This window comes from Chinchilla lanigera, unplaced genomic scaffold, assembly GCF_000276665.1.
Source record: "Chinchilla lanigera isolate Chin_1 unplaced genomic scaffold, ChiLan1.0 scaffold00110, whole genome shotgun sequence".
Taxonomy (NCBI): domain Eukaryota; kingdom Metazoa; phylum Chordata; class Mammalia; order Rodentia; family Chinchillidae; genus Chinchilla; species Chinchilla lanigera.
Genome location: NW_004955511.1, coordinates 2,623,485 through 2,638,830, shown reverse-complemented (window position 1 = coordinate 2,638,830; position 15,346 = coordinate 2,623,485). Strand labels below are relative to the sequence as shown.

Sequence of the window (15,346 nt, the reverse complement as noted above, 5' to 3'; positions counted from 1 at the left end):
GGAGGCGGCGGCTCGGCGCTGGGAGCGCCAGGGCGCAGCGCCCTCGGGGACAGGACGCCGGAGGGGCCTATTTGACCTTCTTGTCCTCCGCTCCCGGACCGGCGCGCTGCTCCTCCGGAGTGCCGTCACCAGCCTTGGACAGCTTCTTGGCCCGCTGGTACAGCTCGTTCAAGTTGAATTCCCGGATCACGTTCTCCTGCACCAAAGAGACCAACACGTCAGGAATTTAGAGCCCAGGAAAGCTTTTGCTGTGTTTTGCAGGCCTGGGGATCGAACCCAGGGCCTCTCGGTTGAGCTCCAACCCCAGCCTCTGTTTAGTCTCTGATTTTGAGACAGGCACTCAGATCTCAAAAGACTTCAAACTAGCAGTTCTCCTGCCTCAGCCTCCCAGTGTGCTGGGATCACAGGCACGCGCCACGACGGCCGGCTGAGGAAGAAGCACCGAGACACTGTAGGAAAGGAGGAAGTAAGGCCAGGAATCTGCCTTGGTGCAGTCTGGCTGTTTTAGCAACATAGCCTTCACCCCGGTGCAACCCTGCAGGGCAGTCTGAATGCCGGCCCGGCTCTGCCCCCCGCACTGGCCACCCCGGGGGCCTTGCAGACCGAGTCCCGGCTGGCAGAGGCTGTGTTATCAGCTCCGCAGGACGGACAGACACTGAGGCGCAGGGCACGGTCCACGCCCTCGGAGCTCTGGCAGGGGCGGAGTGGGGTCTTGGGCTTCGATCAGTGCTCCCTGCCCTGCACCCCTCACGCCGGGCCCTCCGCACCTCTGAGAACGTCCAGGAGACCGCGCGCCCTTTCTTGTCGATCTGCGGCCGCCGCATGACCTCCCTGCCGCCTTGGAACAGGATGAGCGTCGGGAGCTGCTTGGTGAGGGGCGACGTGCTCACTCTGTACCTGCAGGCCGGAGAGGGGTCTCAGCGCGGCTGTGCCACCGAGAGACGGCACCTGCGCCCCGCCAGGCTGCCTACCGCGTGCTGACATCCGTGTAGCGCCCCACGTCCACCTTCCCGAAATTCAGCCCTGCGCAGTTGTACCTGGGAGAGTGAATGGGTCATTTCACACCCTGAGAACGCGGAGGGGCGGGCGGAGGGGGCATCTGGGGAGGGGGAAGGGCCAGCAGAGCCCGCCGCTGCTCCATGCTCACTTGAGGGAGAGGTCCGCGTAGATGGGAGCGAACGACTGGCAGTCGCTGGACCAGTTGGCAAAGAACTCCACCAGCCACGTGACGCCCCTGTCCCGCTCCAGCTCCTCCTGCCGCAGGAAGGGACGCGTGAGCTGGGCCCCACTGCCCGGCCCCAGCCCTCACTCCAGAGACCCCAGCGACGGGAGGAGCACACTCACGTCGATGGTCTTGTCGCTGAAGTACTTGATGTACTCGGGGCCCATGTACAGCGGGGGCTTGCAGGTCATCAGGAACACTGGGCACGGAACACAGCCATCAGGGCCACGCTCACCCTCCTGGACAGGGCACTCACTTCCAGTGGCCGCGCGGGCCGTCAGCCACCAGAGAACCACTCCCAGAGGCACGCCGGGCACCCACTCAGCCCCTTCCTCTTGGGCTCTCTCCCCTGCTGCTCCAGGGAGCAAACCCGCGCCTTCACATCCGCAGCCCCTCTGTATTGCTTACTTTGACACAGGGTCTCAGTAAGTTGCCCAGGCTGAGTCTGAACTTGCAATCCTCCTGCCTCAGCCTACAGAGTGCTGGGATTCCAGCAGCGCACCACAGCAGCTGGCATCTTCCCATCTTAAAACACAGCCCGTGCAAGTTCTCATCACCTGAGCTACACCACATGTCAGCGGGCCACGGCGGGCCGGAGGGGGAGGAGACAGGCAGAAGGGCTCTGTCCCCAGCAGAGAAGGCAGGACCTCACCTATGCACAGCGTGAGGTACAGCAGCCCCATGCGGATGTCCAGGCGGAAGAACAGGATGGCGTTGGCCACCTTGCTGAACATGAAGATGTTGCCCACGTGCTGCTCCACGGTGACTGAAGCACAGGGCAGCAAGTCAGCCTGGCCCGCAGCTCCTCCCAGCCGGCCAGCCCTCCTCCCTCTTCCCGGGGTCTGGGGAAGCGGGTGGGGAGGGCAGGGTCCAAGGTCAGACCCGGCCTTGGCCTGAGAGGTAGGATCGGGGGTGGCGGAAGCACAGCCTCCTGCAGACCCCAGCCACCCGAGCCAGAGCTGCACTCACTCGACCTGCGGTTCTTCATCATCACGATGGCGCTGAGGAACATCAGGATCTCCACCTCCCTCTGCAACCAGAGCACAGGACAGGGGGCTGTGCAACTCCCCGGTGCGGAGGCTACAGCGCACAGAGAAACGCAGAGGTCAGGCTGAGCTCAGTCCGCTTCGGACTGCACAGGGGGACCCTGTCTCAAAGACCAAAAAAAAAGTGAAAACCACAGAAACCTGCTGTCAGCTAAGTGGGAAAAACACCAATCAAAAAGAAGAGCTCAGTTCCTTCCTCAGCCTGGGGCATTTGTGTTCAGTTAGTGTTCTCCTTTGGTTAGTTTTTTTTGTTTTGATTTTTTTTTTTTTTGACACAGGGTCTGTCTGTGTAGTTCTGGCTGACTTTGAACTCACTGTGAAGCCCAGGCTGGCCTCAAACTCACAGTGTTCCTCCTGCCTCAGCCTCCCAAGTGGTTCTGATTTTGATTTTTTGGTTTTGGTTTTTTGAGATAGGGTTTCACTATGTAGCCCACACTGGGCTTGAATGTGCAATCCTTCTGCCTCAGCCTACAGACTGCTGGGTTTATACCTGCGCTCTATGACATATTAACACAGTTTCTAATGCCTGTAAGGCAGGAAGATAACAAGTTAAAGCCAACTTGAACTGCTTAGGGAAACCCTGTCTTTAAAAACAAAACCAAACCAGGATCTGGCTGTTGCGTTTGTTTGGCTCTGCTCAAATGCAGCCATTTCTTCCCTCCTCATACTTAACAGTAATAACGCACACACTGTTAGTATAATTGGAGAGCTCAAGGGGACTGTGAGAGGTCCTGACGACCTTTCCAACCCTTGGCTAGCACAGCTCTCTCACACCTTTTACAGTTTAACCTCACAAGCAAGGTGAGACAATAAACAAAGACCTGCACAATGATTTTAAAGAGTAAAGGCTACAAGAATAAGGTCCATCTGAGAAGAAAGCATGGGTCAGAGAGAGTACAGACTGGGTTGTCCAAGGCCTTCCCTAGCATTCCTTCCTTCCTTCACTTCTTCATTTATTTACTTATTTATTTTGTGGTACTGGGCATTGAACCTGGGGACTCTGCAATGAGCTATACCCCAGCCCTTTTTAAAAAAAATTTTGCACACACCTATAATCCCAGCACTCATGAGGCTGAGGCAGGAGGATCCTTGTGAGTTCAAGGCCAGCCTGGGCTACAAAGTGAGCTCAAGGACAGCCTGAACTGCATAGTGAAACCCTGTCTCAAAAAGACAATAAATAAATAAATAAAAATAATTTTTTTTTTCAGACAGGGTCTTGCTATATAGCCCAGGCTGGCCTCCAACTCATGGCTATCCTGCCTCAGCCTCCTGAGTGCTGGGGTTACAGGCGTGGACCATCACACCCAGCCTTAAAAAAATGTTTGAGACATAGTGTCTCTGTCCAGGCTAGGCTCTTACTTGCAATCCTTCTGCCTCAGCCTCCCAGAATGCTTGGATTTCAGGCCTGTACCACCGTTCCTGTCTCTTTCATATCCTGTTTATAATATGGGGTGGGGGTGGAGGCGACACTGTTATTTCAGACAAAAACCAAGAACAACCAGAATTTGAGCTTCAGTCTGCAACACAAAGTATTTATAGGTGAAGACATGCAAAATGGGAGTGAGGGACAATGATCAACTGAAGTAAAAACGAGGCAGGGTTTTCAGGAACAGAGCCGTTGGGGTTTCACTTCAGGAACCTCAAGGCTGGGTGCAGCTCAGCGGTAAAGCACACGTGTAGCCCTGGCTTCAGTCCTCAGCACGGAAAAAGAATGAACCGTGGTCAACCGGGAGGCCAAATGCAGGCCTAAGGGCATCATGCTTGAAGCGTGGACCAGCTACACAGACCGTAGACCGTGGTTCAGGCCCTCCCAAAAGGCCACAGCGAGACACACCCAGCCTTCTCTCACCAGCGGCGGCAGGGGGGACCAGGACTGCACTCGTGCGTGGAGAGTGCACGTAGTGACGCGTGGCCCGCCCGCTGGCCTTCTGCAGCTCCTAGTGCTCGGGGTGGGGGGAGCCCAGGCCGTGGGACAAAGCTGAGCTAGGTTTCAGGCTGGCCCCAAACTTGGCAGTCTTCCTGCCTCAGTCTCCCACGTGCTGGGGTTACCAGTGTGCAAAACCACACCCAACGCATGTTTTTGTTTTTTGAGATAGTCTCACTATGTACCCAGGCAGTCCTTGAACTCATGATCGTCATGCCTCAGCCTCCCAAGTGCAGTTTATATTGGAGACACGGTTTCACTATATTGCCCAGGCTGGTCTTGAACTCTTGGGCTCAAGGGATGCCCCTGCCTCAGCCTCCCCAGTAGCTGGAACGATTGACACACACCACTGTGTCTGGCACGGAACTTAGGTCCTGAATGTCCTTCAAAGACTTACTCACAGCTTGGTCTCCAAGGCGGTGCAGGAGGTGTGACCTTGTGGGAGGACAGCGGGACCTTGGGGTCCCCTGTGGGACTCTGGCCCTTTCTTGCTCTTGCTTCCTAGCACAGGTGACTCTGGCCCCGTGCTCCCTCTGAGGGGCTGCCTGGCCACCAGCCGGAGGCTCCAGGGCCTGAAACCCTCCACAGTGAGACAAAAGATACAGTTTCTTCCACTCAGGAGCCTGAGGCAAGAGAATCGCGGGTCTAAACACTTGCCTGGCATACACAAGGCCTTGGGTCCCATCCCTAGTGCTGGAGGGGAGGGGATGTACGGAGAAATTAATTCTGTAAAAGGTCTCCTACATTTATTAAAGTTCTTTTTTTTTTTTTTTGGTTTTTCTCCGGTACCGGGAACCGAACTCACGACCTTGCACTTGCCAGGCAGGCGCTTTGCCGCTGAGCTAAATCCCCAGCCCCTTAAAGTTCTTATTACTATACACGTATACCTTTGAGTCTCATCTCCCTTACCGTGATAGAGGATCTCTGGACAAGCTGGCTACTTTACAGCTAACAAATACTGTCTGGAAAAGGACAGAGGTGGCAAGAGAGAAGAAAGGAGGCAGGAAAAGCTCAGGGAATGGGTTCCGGTGAAAGTCCAGATTCACTTTGGGCTCTGGAAGAGGCAACACAATCGTAGAGAACTGTTTCGCCGTGCGCTCCGCCCCGCACTCCTGCCTAGGCACTGGCTTGGTTTCAGACTGACCGCTTTCTTTCCTGCCCTGGGGAATGAACTCGCGGCGCTCCTCGACCACCGCGCGCCAGCCCCAGCCCTTATTTCGTACTTGGAGGTAGAACCGCACTAAGCTGCCGAGGCTGACCTTGAACTTGGGATCCTCCTGCCTGAGCCGCGGCTGTAGTCGGGATTCCGGGCCTGAGCTGGGCAGGTGGGTTTGTTTACAATGTATTTGTAGCTTTTTTTTTTTTTTTTTTCAATATGTTTCACTATGTGATTCAGCTTTGCATCCCCAGAGTCCTGCATAGCGGTTAGAAAAGAATGTGGACTCTGGACACGTGTAAGGAGCTAGGACAGTGCAGTGCGCGCAGCTGCCGTGCTCAAGGTACAGGTGGGGACACACCGACCTCGCCGCTGGCTGCCGGCGGCGTCGCAGTGAGCAGCCCCGTACGGAGCTGTGCGGGTGCGGTTTGGCAGGGCCCGTCCATTAGTACGAATGGTGAGATGGAAACAGGCAGGAATTACACGGGGCGTGGGGGCGCACGCAAGTCATCCCAGCACTTCGGGAGGCTGAGGCAGGAAGACCTCAAGATCCGTCTCAAACCAGGCAACTTAGAGAGACCCTGTCTCAAAATTTTAAAGAAGGCGGGAGACGAGGCCCAGTTCGTAGGCGCTGACTGTAGCCCCAGGAGCGCAGAGATGGGCTCAGAACCGGACGGCCTCGGTGTCCGGCGGCGCCTCGCACTCTAAGCCGCCCGGAGCCCCGGCCCGGCCGCGCCTGCGCGCAGGGACCGTCAAGGTCGCCCCGGCGGAGACAGGGGGCGCTCACCCAGTCAAAGTCGCACGGGTTGCCGTCTTCGCGCTGGGTGGGGAGACCGTTGCAGAGGGGCGGCAGTTTCCTCACGAGTAGGAAAGCAGCAGAGAGCAGGGCTGACAGGAGGCAGTAAGGCCGGGCCAGCCATCGAGAAAGCCGCGGCACGGAGTACACCAGAGCGATTAGAGGTGCGAGGACCGCCATCTTCCCGGCCCGAGCGGCACCCGCCGCCCTGCGGCCTCAGTGCGGCTGGCCCCGCCCCCCGGCCTCGAGACTTTATTGGGCAAAAAAAAAAAAAAAAAAAAAAAATCTTTGGGCCCGGAAATAGATCTCTGATTAGACGGTACATTAAGCCCGACCTAAAAGAGGGACGGAAGATTTCATTGGTCAATCTAGCTGTCGCTTTTCCAACCTAAGTCATTTCATTGGATATGTAACTTTGACGACCCCGCCCTCCGAGAGACGAGTTTCAGAAGGTTAGCTAGCACTTCCGGAACGTTTTCAAGAAGCGACGGAAGCAGTCGCCGGAAGAAGGTAGGCGTGGCCCGACATAGCCAATGACCGGAGTTTCCCACAGGAGGAGGGCGGTGCCCACTCAAAGGATTACCCAATGAAAATCACTAACGCCCTACAGAAGAGCAGCGCCGGGGCCGAAAGGACGATGGAGAATTTCACGGCGCTGTTCGGAGCTCAGGCTGACCCACCACCGCCCCCCACAGCACTCAGCTTCGGGCCAGGAAAGCCTCCGCCTCCACCTCCGCCTCCTCCTGGCGGGGGACCGGGCACGGCGGCGCCCCCCACCACGGCCACGGCTCCCCCAGGTGCAGACAAGTCAGCGGCCGGCTGTGGGCCTTTCTACCTAATGAGGGAGCTACCAGGTGCGTACTAGGCCTGGCCGAAGCCAGCCAATCAAATCAGAGCTAGGGGTGATGGGCGTGGCTACCATCCTGCGGCCGGAGGTGCGAGGTAACCTAGGCAACGCGTGGCCAGTTCGTGCGGCTTTAAGTCAGTGTTGTTAGTATTCACAACTAAAGGGTTAGTGTAGGATGCCGTGGAGTGGATAGATGGGCATCTCCGAGGCAGTTTTTCGCTCTAAATTCAGGTCCTGTCACTGACGAGTGTGGTTTCCTGAAAAAAAAAAAAAAAAAGATCCAGGGCTTGAGTTTGAATCTAAGGTTTTAGTTTTCAGTGTGTCGCAAATTTGTTGGCTTGGGGCAGATTGCCTTTTTAGGGGATCGGCGATTCAAATTTTCAAAGGTGGGGTTAAAAATTGAACCAAGTCTTTTTATTAAAACGTATTTGGAAAAAAAAAATTTTTTTTAAATATTTCGACAAGGACCTGCTGGGGCACACCTGTAATTCCAACACGTGGGGGGCTGAGGCAGGAGGCTCGCTAGTTCGAGCCCACCCCGGGCAATGTAAGAGATTTAGCAAGACCCTGCCTTAAAACAGAAATACGAAAAGGGCTGGGGATGTAGCCTAGGGTGAAGGCTGTGGGTTCCATCCTCCGTACCGCAAAGCGAAAAATGCTGGAGTTACAGTGTAAACAAGACTGATAAGATCCTTACCTTTTGAAGTTTGTAAGTCATTAGAGGAGGTAAAATGTAAACAAAGAACACCAGATAGTGGTTAATACCACGAGGAGAAATGTGGATAAATAACTGAGAGCAGGGAACGACTTTAGAGTGACCACGGAACTCTCTGGCCGTGGACATCCGAGCCACAGTTGTGGGTCGACAGAACCTGTGGACAGAAGGGAGAGGTGTTCTTCGGTATCAGGAGTCCGGATTGAGAGAGTGCCTGGAGGTGGTGGGATGGAAGTCCTGTGGGGCCCCGGTGATGAGAACCAGGCAAGGGCAGTGGGACAGAGCGCGAGAGAGATGGGGACGCACAGGCCTTGGCCGGGCAGTGGAACCATTGCGGTTCCGACCTCCAAGGCAAGCGGTCTTAATATGTGGGGGAAATGATCGAATTTATTCATTATTCAAGCAGCTACTCCGGAGCACAAAGTGGGGGCACATGTGAGAAGTTACCGCTCGGTAGTCCCCGAAGAGGCGATGGTTTTTAACCGGGCTGTGAAGGGGATGGATGCCAGGTACAGGTCAGCTGCCAGAAATGAGTGAAATGTAGAAGGGGAGGAGAGGAACTGAGGGCGATTTGTGAGGTCGTAGCTTGAGTAGTTGGTAGATGGGAGCCTCAGATTGGGAGGATGAAGTAAATTTGAGGAGGTGGAAGTCATTGTTTTGGATGTGTTGAGTCTCCAGAATGCATTTTAGTTCACCCCCATCAGATCCCCAAAATGCTTTTTTCTTCTACGTGGTATTGAGGATTGAACCCGGGACCTTCACACTAAGCTACACCCCCACCCTCACCCCTACCCCTTTTTTTGAGTCTGAGACAAGGTCTTGCTAAGTTGCTCAGTTGCCCAGGCTGGGCTCAAATTTGCGATCCTCCTGCCTCAGCCTCCCAGAGTGCTAGGATTACAGGCACAGCCATCATACCCAGCTCTTGCCGAGTCTTCTTTTCCCTTCAGTCCATCTCCTGATTTAAGGGAAGTAATAACAACCATTGGAAGAGTACTTGGAAGTTCACAACACAACCATATAGTAGTATTTAATGCTTCTAGTAGCTCTGGAGGTAGGAATATGTCCGTTTTGTAGTTGGAAAAAACTTGAGGCGTAACAAGGCTGCCTATCTTTTGACATTTCTCTAAATTGTCCCAGCAGGACTCAAGTTTGCAATCCCCTTGCCTCAGCCTCACCCTTCCACACTATTCCACCCTTGGTCCTTGCTTTTCAAAGGCGCTTACTTGGTTAAGGATATAAAATACAGCTTATGTGTAGCGACTGTACTTCTCGTCAGTGGCGGTCGTCAGTTGGTGGTTGTGCCTTGCCTATCCCAGTGAACACTATTCTAGCAAACAATTTTAAAAACTACCAATAATTTACAAAATGTGTTCTCATCTAAAATGACAGTAAGAACAAGGTGTCATATGAATAGGACCTTAAAGAATTTCTAGAGCTGAAGAAAATTAGGAAGACTTTTCCTACAATGAAATAGAAGCCCCCTACCCCAGCAGACGTGGACACCATTTGGATGGACGTGGAATTCCACACGGAAAGAGTGGGGTTGTGTAGGTGGCACAGCTGCAGCCGAAGTGAGAAGTGGTTTGGTGCCAGTCAGAAGTTGGCGCTTCTCCCTGCGGCCGATAGGAACCCTCCGAGGGTTCTGAACTAGGAGCGCTGCTTTGTGAAAACACCTGGAGGACGTGAAGTAGAAACGCCCTGAGGAATGTGGGCAGCATTTGGAGTTGTTTTTTTTTTTCTTGTCTTGGTACTGGGACTCAAACTGAGGCCCTTCGGCTCGCCAGGCAGGCACTTGTGCCGCTGAGCTACATCCCCAGCCAGGATTTGGAGTTTCTAGGAAAACACTGAATTTGCATGGAATTGATGAAGGGCTTGGGGGTGCCAGATTTTTTCAGGAGAGGAGGCAGGGCTGGGGAGCAAGGTTTGTCCATGACCTTCACAGAACTAAGGGTTGGAACAGGAAGTTAAGCTCTTCCAGGGTTGAGCGGCAGCCCGAGTGCCTTCCTCCTGGAGCGGAAGCGCAGGGCAGCGGGGCTGGTGGGAGGAGATGAGGCAGCTGCCCTGCCCGCGACAGCGAGGAAAAGTGCGGGACTCTGCGGGCGGCCGTTCGTGTGCGTGGCGTGCTGCGCTGGGGACTCTGCCTCTGCCCTCCGGCAGCTCCTCGGCCGCTTTCGCCGTCGGTGCCCTCTGTGTCCATCCTCAGCACGGATGAGGTTGTAGTGGACCTCAGCAAGGCCTCGGGAGGGTGAGGCAGAAGGAGCAAAGGTTCGAGCCCGGCCTTGGCAACTTGCTAAGACCCTGTCTCCAGGTAAAAACTTGCAAAGGGCTGAGGAGGAGGATGTATCCCCCTCCCTAACCCTACAGAAAAAAGTGCTTTCCAACTTTCCAGACTCTCGCAGCCTTGGCAAAATGCTGTCTTACTCTGCATCTCCGTGCTGGGCTGTGAGGTGCTGTTACCCTGTTGAGGTCAGAGGAAGGAACTCGCTGCATTTTCTGAAAAGCACGCACAGCCGTGTGGTTACCCAGAGTCGCTGTCGCGCCCACTGTCTGTTCTTGTTCATCATATGTTATCACAGCTCCAGGGTCCTCATCCAAAACCCCTGGGACCAGAAGTGTTTCAAATTTCAGGCTATTTGCGTACTTTGTCCTAACCTAAAAATGTGAAACCTGTAGTATCCAAATTTATTGACTGCTTTATGGTGGTACTAGGGATTGAATCCAGGGAACACTGGGATACATACCCGGACTTTCTTTTTTGAGATACACTTTCACGAAGTTGCACAGGCTGGCTTTGAACTTGCTATCGTCCTGCCTCAGCCTCCTGAATAGCTGGGATCACAGGGGTACAAACATCTAGCCAAAATCTGAAACTTTTTGAGTGTCCTGGTGGAATTCAGTGCTTCCACAGCATCTCCACGGTTTTAAAATTAGGGTTGCTCCACCTGTATTTACTTTTGCTGTGTTCTTACTTTAGAAATTGAGAGCTTGTCACTTTCTGCTTAGAAGCATCTGCACTTAGGTGGGAGCGCAGCCCTGCCTCCCTCCGGGTGGTGAGCTCAGCTCTCTGTTGGGCGCTGACCTCTGCTCTGCCCGTGGGCCCTGCAGGCAGCACGGAGCTCACAGGCAGCACAAATCTGATCACGCACTACAACCTGGAGCAGGCCTACAACAAGTTCTGTGGCAAGAAGGTCAAGGAGAAGCTGAGCAACTTCCTGCCAGACCTGCCTGGGATGATTGACCTGCCAGGTTCCCATGACAACAGCAGCCTCCGCTCCCTCATCGAGAAACCCCCGATCCTGGGTGGCTCCTTCAATCCCATCACAGGGACCATGCTGTCCGGCTTCCGGCTCCACACCGGCCCGGTGAGTCCCGCTGCGGGGGGGAGGAGGGCACACGGTCGCTTTGCTGCCCCTGCCCAGCCCTTCCTGGCACGCTGAGCAGACACCGCATGTGGGAGCCAGGCTTGCGCTCCGCTGCCCTGAGCTGGCCTGTGTCCCTGCAGCTGCCGGAGCAGTGCCGCCTCATGCATATCCAGCCTCCCAAGAAGAACAAGCACAAGCACAAGCAGAGCCGCACCCAGGACCCGGTGCCTCCAGGTAAGCAGGCCGCGTGCGTGCAAGGGCGAGGGGCCGCCCACCTACCCCAGGGGGGAGGTGGGTGCCGGGGTCAGGGTCTCCCGAGCGAGGGGACCTGGGGTGGGGCGTCAGGCGCAGCCACCTAGAGAGCAGCACCCAGACAGCAGGGTTCCCAGCAGTCAAGGAGCCTGAGCTGAGGGGGCAGCACCTGTGTGTCCTGCAGAAACACCTTCAGACTCAGATCACAAGAAGAAGAAAAAGAAGAAAGAAGAAGACCCTGAACGCAAAAGGAAGAAGAAAGAGAAGAAAAAGAAGAAGGTACGGTGGCAGCCTGGGGCTTGCTGGTCCTCGGTGCTGGGTGGTGTCCTGGCCGCAGGCTGGCCCGAGAGCAGGCACAGGGGATGTGCGCGGTCTTCCAGGCTCCGCTCTCGGGGTTCTCACCCGCCCTCCCTGTCCCCCAGAGCCGACACAGCCCCGACCACCCGGGCATGGGCAGCTCCCAGGCCAGCAGCAGCAGCAGCCTCCGCTAACAGGATGAGCAGTCGCCGAGGTGGGACGGCTCTTCCTGCCTCGGGAGCACTGGTGTTGGAGCCGGAACCCGGACGACACAAGGCCAGGCCGAGGCCGAGGCCAGTGCTTCAGGAGGGAGGAAGGCTGTGCTTCTGCAGGCCCCGCCCAGTTACTTCCTCTTGGACCGGTCTTCCTCTCCCAGGAAGCATTTTGTTTCTTTCCTTTGTGCAATTTTGTCTGATTTCAGGACTTGACTTGTTAGGGATTTTCACTAAAAAAGTTGAATTATCAAACTGACTGAAGTGTGTCTGCCTGTTAAAAGGTAAGTTAGCTGGCGGAATGCAGGCCTATAGTAATGGCACTCTGGGAGGCTGAGGCAGGAAGATGGAGTTCATTAGCAAGACTCTGTCTCCAAATAAAAAATGTTTAGAAAGGGCTGGGGATGTAACTCAGTGGGGCGGCCGGGGGTTTAATCCCAGTACTGTAAAGGAAAAAAGAGCTAAGTGCCCTTCTCCAAGTCGGGGCTTAAAGTGGCAGTGGGCCGGGCATGGGGCTCAGGTGGAGTGCTTGCCTGGCATGCACAAGGCGAGTCCAGTCCCCAGTGCCACAGAAAAAGGGTGGCACAGCAGGGCGTTCATCAGTGCGCTCTCCCGAGCCAGCAGAGGCAGCCAGGTGAGGCAGACACGTGGGAAACTTCCAGGCTCCACCTGAGAAGCGGGGGTCCTTTTGTGTGGAAACAGCACCCCACTGAGAAGCACCCTGTCGTGCAGTGTGTCAGCAAGAGTGTTCTGAGGCCAGAAGCATGTGAGGCGGCCTTGGCAGCGAGCTCCCAGCAGGCAGGCAGAGGCACCTGCTGCGCTCTCGGGACATCTGACCTGCCCTGTCCCGAGGCTCAGGCAAAGCCGCGCAGACTGAAGCCTTTGCTGTTTTGGTAGCAGGCTGTGACAGAAAATGCCACCGGTGTGGCCCGGGTGCCGCCTGTGCTGGGCGTCACGACCACACCCGGTCCTGCGACAGAGCGCCTTGCTCAGCTTAGCCCGCCTCAGCCCCGCCTGCGGGCGGGAGCGCGCGTTCACACAGGGAACCTAAAGGCCACGCTCTGGCGGGTCTAGGCTGGCCTTGAACCTTTTTTTTGTACTGGGATTCAAACTACCTCACGCTCGCCAGGCAGGTGCTGTGCTGCTGAGCTCCATCCCAGCAGCTGGCGGGATTGACCGGCAGTCAGCGCTGTGCACTTCACTTCCGGACACTACAGACGCGTCCTGAGGTCCGGTGCAGGGATGCTTTTCTGGCTGTTGCAAAAGGAGCCACTTCCCAGGGGAAAAGCAGGGGAATCCGGACACAAGTCACGCGTCTCTGAGCTGAAATGATGAGCTTTGGTACCAGACTTTTTCAGAGTGTTTTGTTTTTTCAGTAGTGGGGACTGAACCCAGGGCCTTGCACACACAAGACAAGTGTCCTACCATTGAGCTGTTCGTTTTTTTTTTTTTGAGATAAGGTTTCACTAAATTGCCCTTAAACATGCAGTCTGCCTCCTCAGCCTCCTGAGTAGCTGTCATTAAAGGCTCACACCACTGCGCCTAACATTTTCTTTGTGAGAAGTCTTTATTTTAAACTGTCCACACCCTTATAATCCTCACACTCTGGAGGCTGAGGCAGGAAGAATCCTGAGTTTCTGGCCATCCTGGGCTACAGAGTTCAAGGCCAGGTGAACTACACAGCAAGACCTTATCTCAAAAACCAAAAAACCTTGCTTCACCCAAATGAAACCCAGCCTGTTGTTAGAAGCAGCTTTCCCCTGTCCTGCCCGAGACGGGCTGGGACGGAGAAGACGAGGTTTTCCTTGGGATGACTTCCGAGCACAGCCTGCCTTGACAAGACAAACACCACGGCGGGGAGCTGGTGAGAGCAGGGTTTCTTTTTATTCCTTGCTGGTTTAAAATGGCTAATCAATAAAAATAAATGGGCCTCTGTGCGGAGGCCGGGCCTTCCTGTGTAGTCAGAGCCCAGCAGCCCTCTCCCCAGCACCATCCGGCCGGGCTGAGGGCGACCCGGGGACAGCGCGACGGCGGGGCCGGGGCCTGCCGCTCCTCCTCTCGCCCCCAGTTTTTGGCATATGATTAAAAATATTGCTTTTTGGATTCTTCTGTCCTTGATTTGACGTTAACCGTGTAAACTGGGGAGAGCTGGGAGGGGTTCACGAGGCCCCGCTGCCTCCCCCAGGAAGGGGGGCGCAGTGCTGCCGCCCAGCGGGCCAGGCGAGCGCTCAAGCAGCCGGCCCCACCCAGGGCTTCTGCCCCTTCCTGGGGCGCCAGGAGCCCCTGCCACTCTTCGTCCTCCCCAGGCTCCACCCCTGCCAGGCCCGGCCCTGCTCTAGCCCCACCCATCGCCGGCAGCAACAGGGCGCTGGCTCCCAGGCGGTGGCGGGGGTCCCACGGAGGGGGCTGGGTCTCTTCCTGCTGGCCTGGGGAGGGGGAGGAGGGGCGTTCCCTCCTTATACACAGCCCTCCCATCTTCCCAGCCCAGATAGATATATAATTTCTTTGATATTTATAATATATATAATATATATATATGTACACACACACCTGGTAACGCAGAAGAGGAAAAAAATAGAATCCGTAACAATAATAAAAAAAATTATTTCTGGTTTAAAAATGATCTGGTTCCCTCCAGAGCGAGCATTGCACAACGTCCACTGAGTCTGGTGGGGAGGAGGAGGGCGGCTTCACAGGGAGCGGGCCGGGCGGCTCCCCGGTCTCCCGGCCCAGGCCCAGCGCGCACCCGGCCGCCCCTTGTCCTCCGAGGGCGCTCACCAGGTCCCGGGCGGGCGCCCTCGAGGGAAGGTGGCCCCGGGCCCTTTGGTGTAGGCAGCAGGCGCCAGCGACTCACACGGAGATCTCGTAGGTGGTGCCGCCCACCCCCGACACCTTCTTCACGCCGCCCCGCGTAGGGCTGCTGAGCGGCGGCTGCCCGGGGCTGGGCGCGGCCGGGCCCATGCTCTTCGGCTGCCCGTTGGATTTGCTGTAGGCGCTCTTCAGCTGCACTTCGTCTCTGGAAGAGGAGGAGCGGCGGGCATCAGGGGGGCGCACGCCGAGGGGCTGCGGGGCGCACCCGCCGCTCCCCGCGGTCCCGCCACAGCCCGCCACGCAGGCCGCCCACTTACTTGGGGGTCAGCAGGGGCTGCAGGGCCACCTCTTCCGCCTCCGAGACGCTGGCCGGGGCTTTTTGGCTGCTGTAAGACGTGGACCTGCCCAAGAAAGGGGCAGCTGGGCCCGGCTCGGGGGACGCGAGGCCCCGGCGCCCCTCGGGCTTGCCGAAGCGCGGCCCGGCGGGGCGGCCCAGCGGAGTCTTGGCCAGCGGCGAGCGCTTGGACTCGTCAGAGGAGGAGCTGGTGCGCGGGGCGTGCCCGGAGCCCGGCGTGGACTGGATGCCCGAGTCCCCCACGCCCGCCTCCTCCTCGCGGCCCGACAGCGGGGGCGACTGGCGCAGCAGCTTCTCGCGCTCCTGCAGCGAGGCCACGATGTGGCGCGACAGGTTGTCGTAGCGCACCGG

At 56.5% G+C, this 15,346-nt stretch overlaps 3 protein-coding genes across 3 annotated transcripts in view; 1 reads left to right on the top strand and 2 right to left on the bottom strand.

Annotated features, from left to right (window-relative positions):
- The window catches only part of Tmx2 (thioredoxin-related transmembrane protein 2), a gene marked incomplete in the record, with an annotated part of 9,098 nt that extends 2,701 nt beyond the window's left edge, over positions 1-6,397 (bottom strand). Inside the window, 8 exon segments of the mRNA XM_005408009.2 lie at positions 24-196; positions 768-897; positions 972-1,037; positions 1,148-1,254; positions 1,345-1,421; positions 1,875-1,988; positions 2,192-2,252; positions 6,136-6,397. Coding sequence (XP_005408066.1) covers positions 68-196; positions 768-897; positions 972-1,037; positions 1,148-1,254; positions 1,345-1,421; positions 1,875-1,988; positions 2,192-2,252; positions 6,136-6,324 — 873 coding nt within the window.
- A 53-nt stretch (positions 6,398-6,450) lies between these two features.
- Positions 6,451-12,088, top strand: Med19 (mediator complex subunit 19). Its single transcript, XM_005408008.2, has 5 exons — positions 6,451-6,998; positions 10,812-11,068; positions 11,209-11,302; positions 11,505-11,599; positions 11,743-12,088. The coding sequence occupies exons 1-5, from the start codon at positions 6,731-6,733 to the stop codon at positions 11,809-11,811; spliced, it is 783 nt and encodes a 260-aa protein (XP_005408065.1). The 5' UTR covers positions 6,451-6,730; the 3' UTR covers positions 11,812-12,088.
- A 1,603-nt stretch (positions 12,089-13,691) lies between these two features.
- The window catches only part of Zdhhc5 (zinc finger, DHHC-type containing 5), a gene marked incomplete in the record, with an annotated part of 27,787 nt that continues 26,132 nt past the window's right edge, over positions 13,692-15,346 (bottom strand). The window contains 2 exon segments of the mRNA XM_013506439.1: positions 13,692-14,845; positions 14,958-15,346. Coding sequence (XP_013361893.1) covers positions 14,680-14,845; positions 14,958-15,346 — 555 coding nt within the window.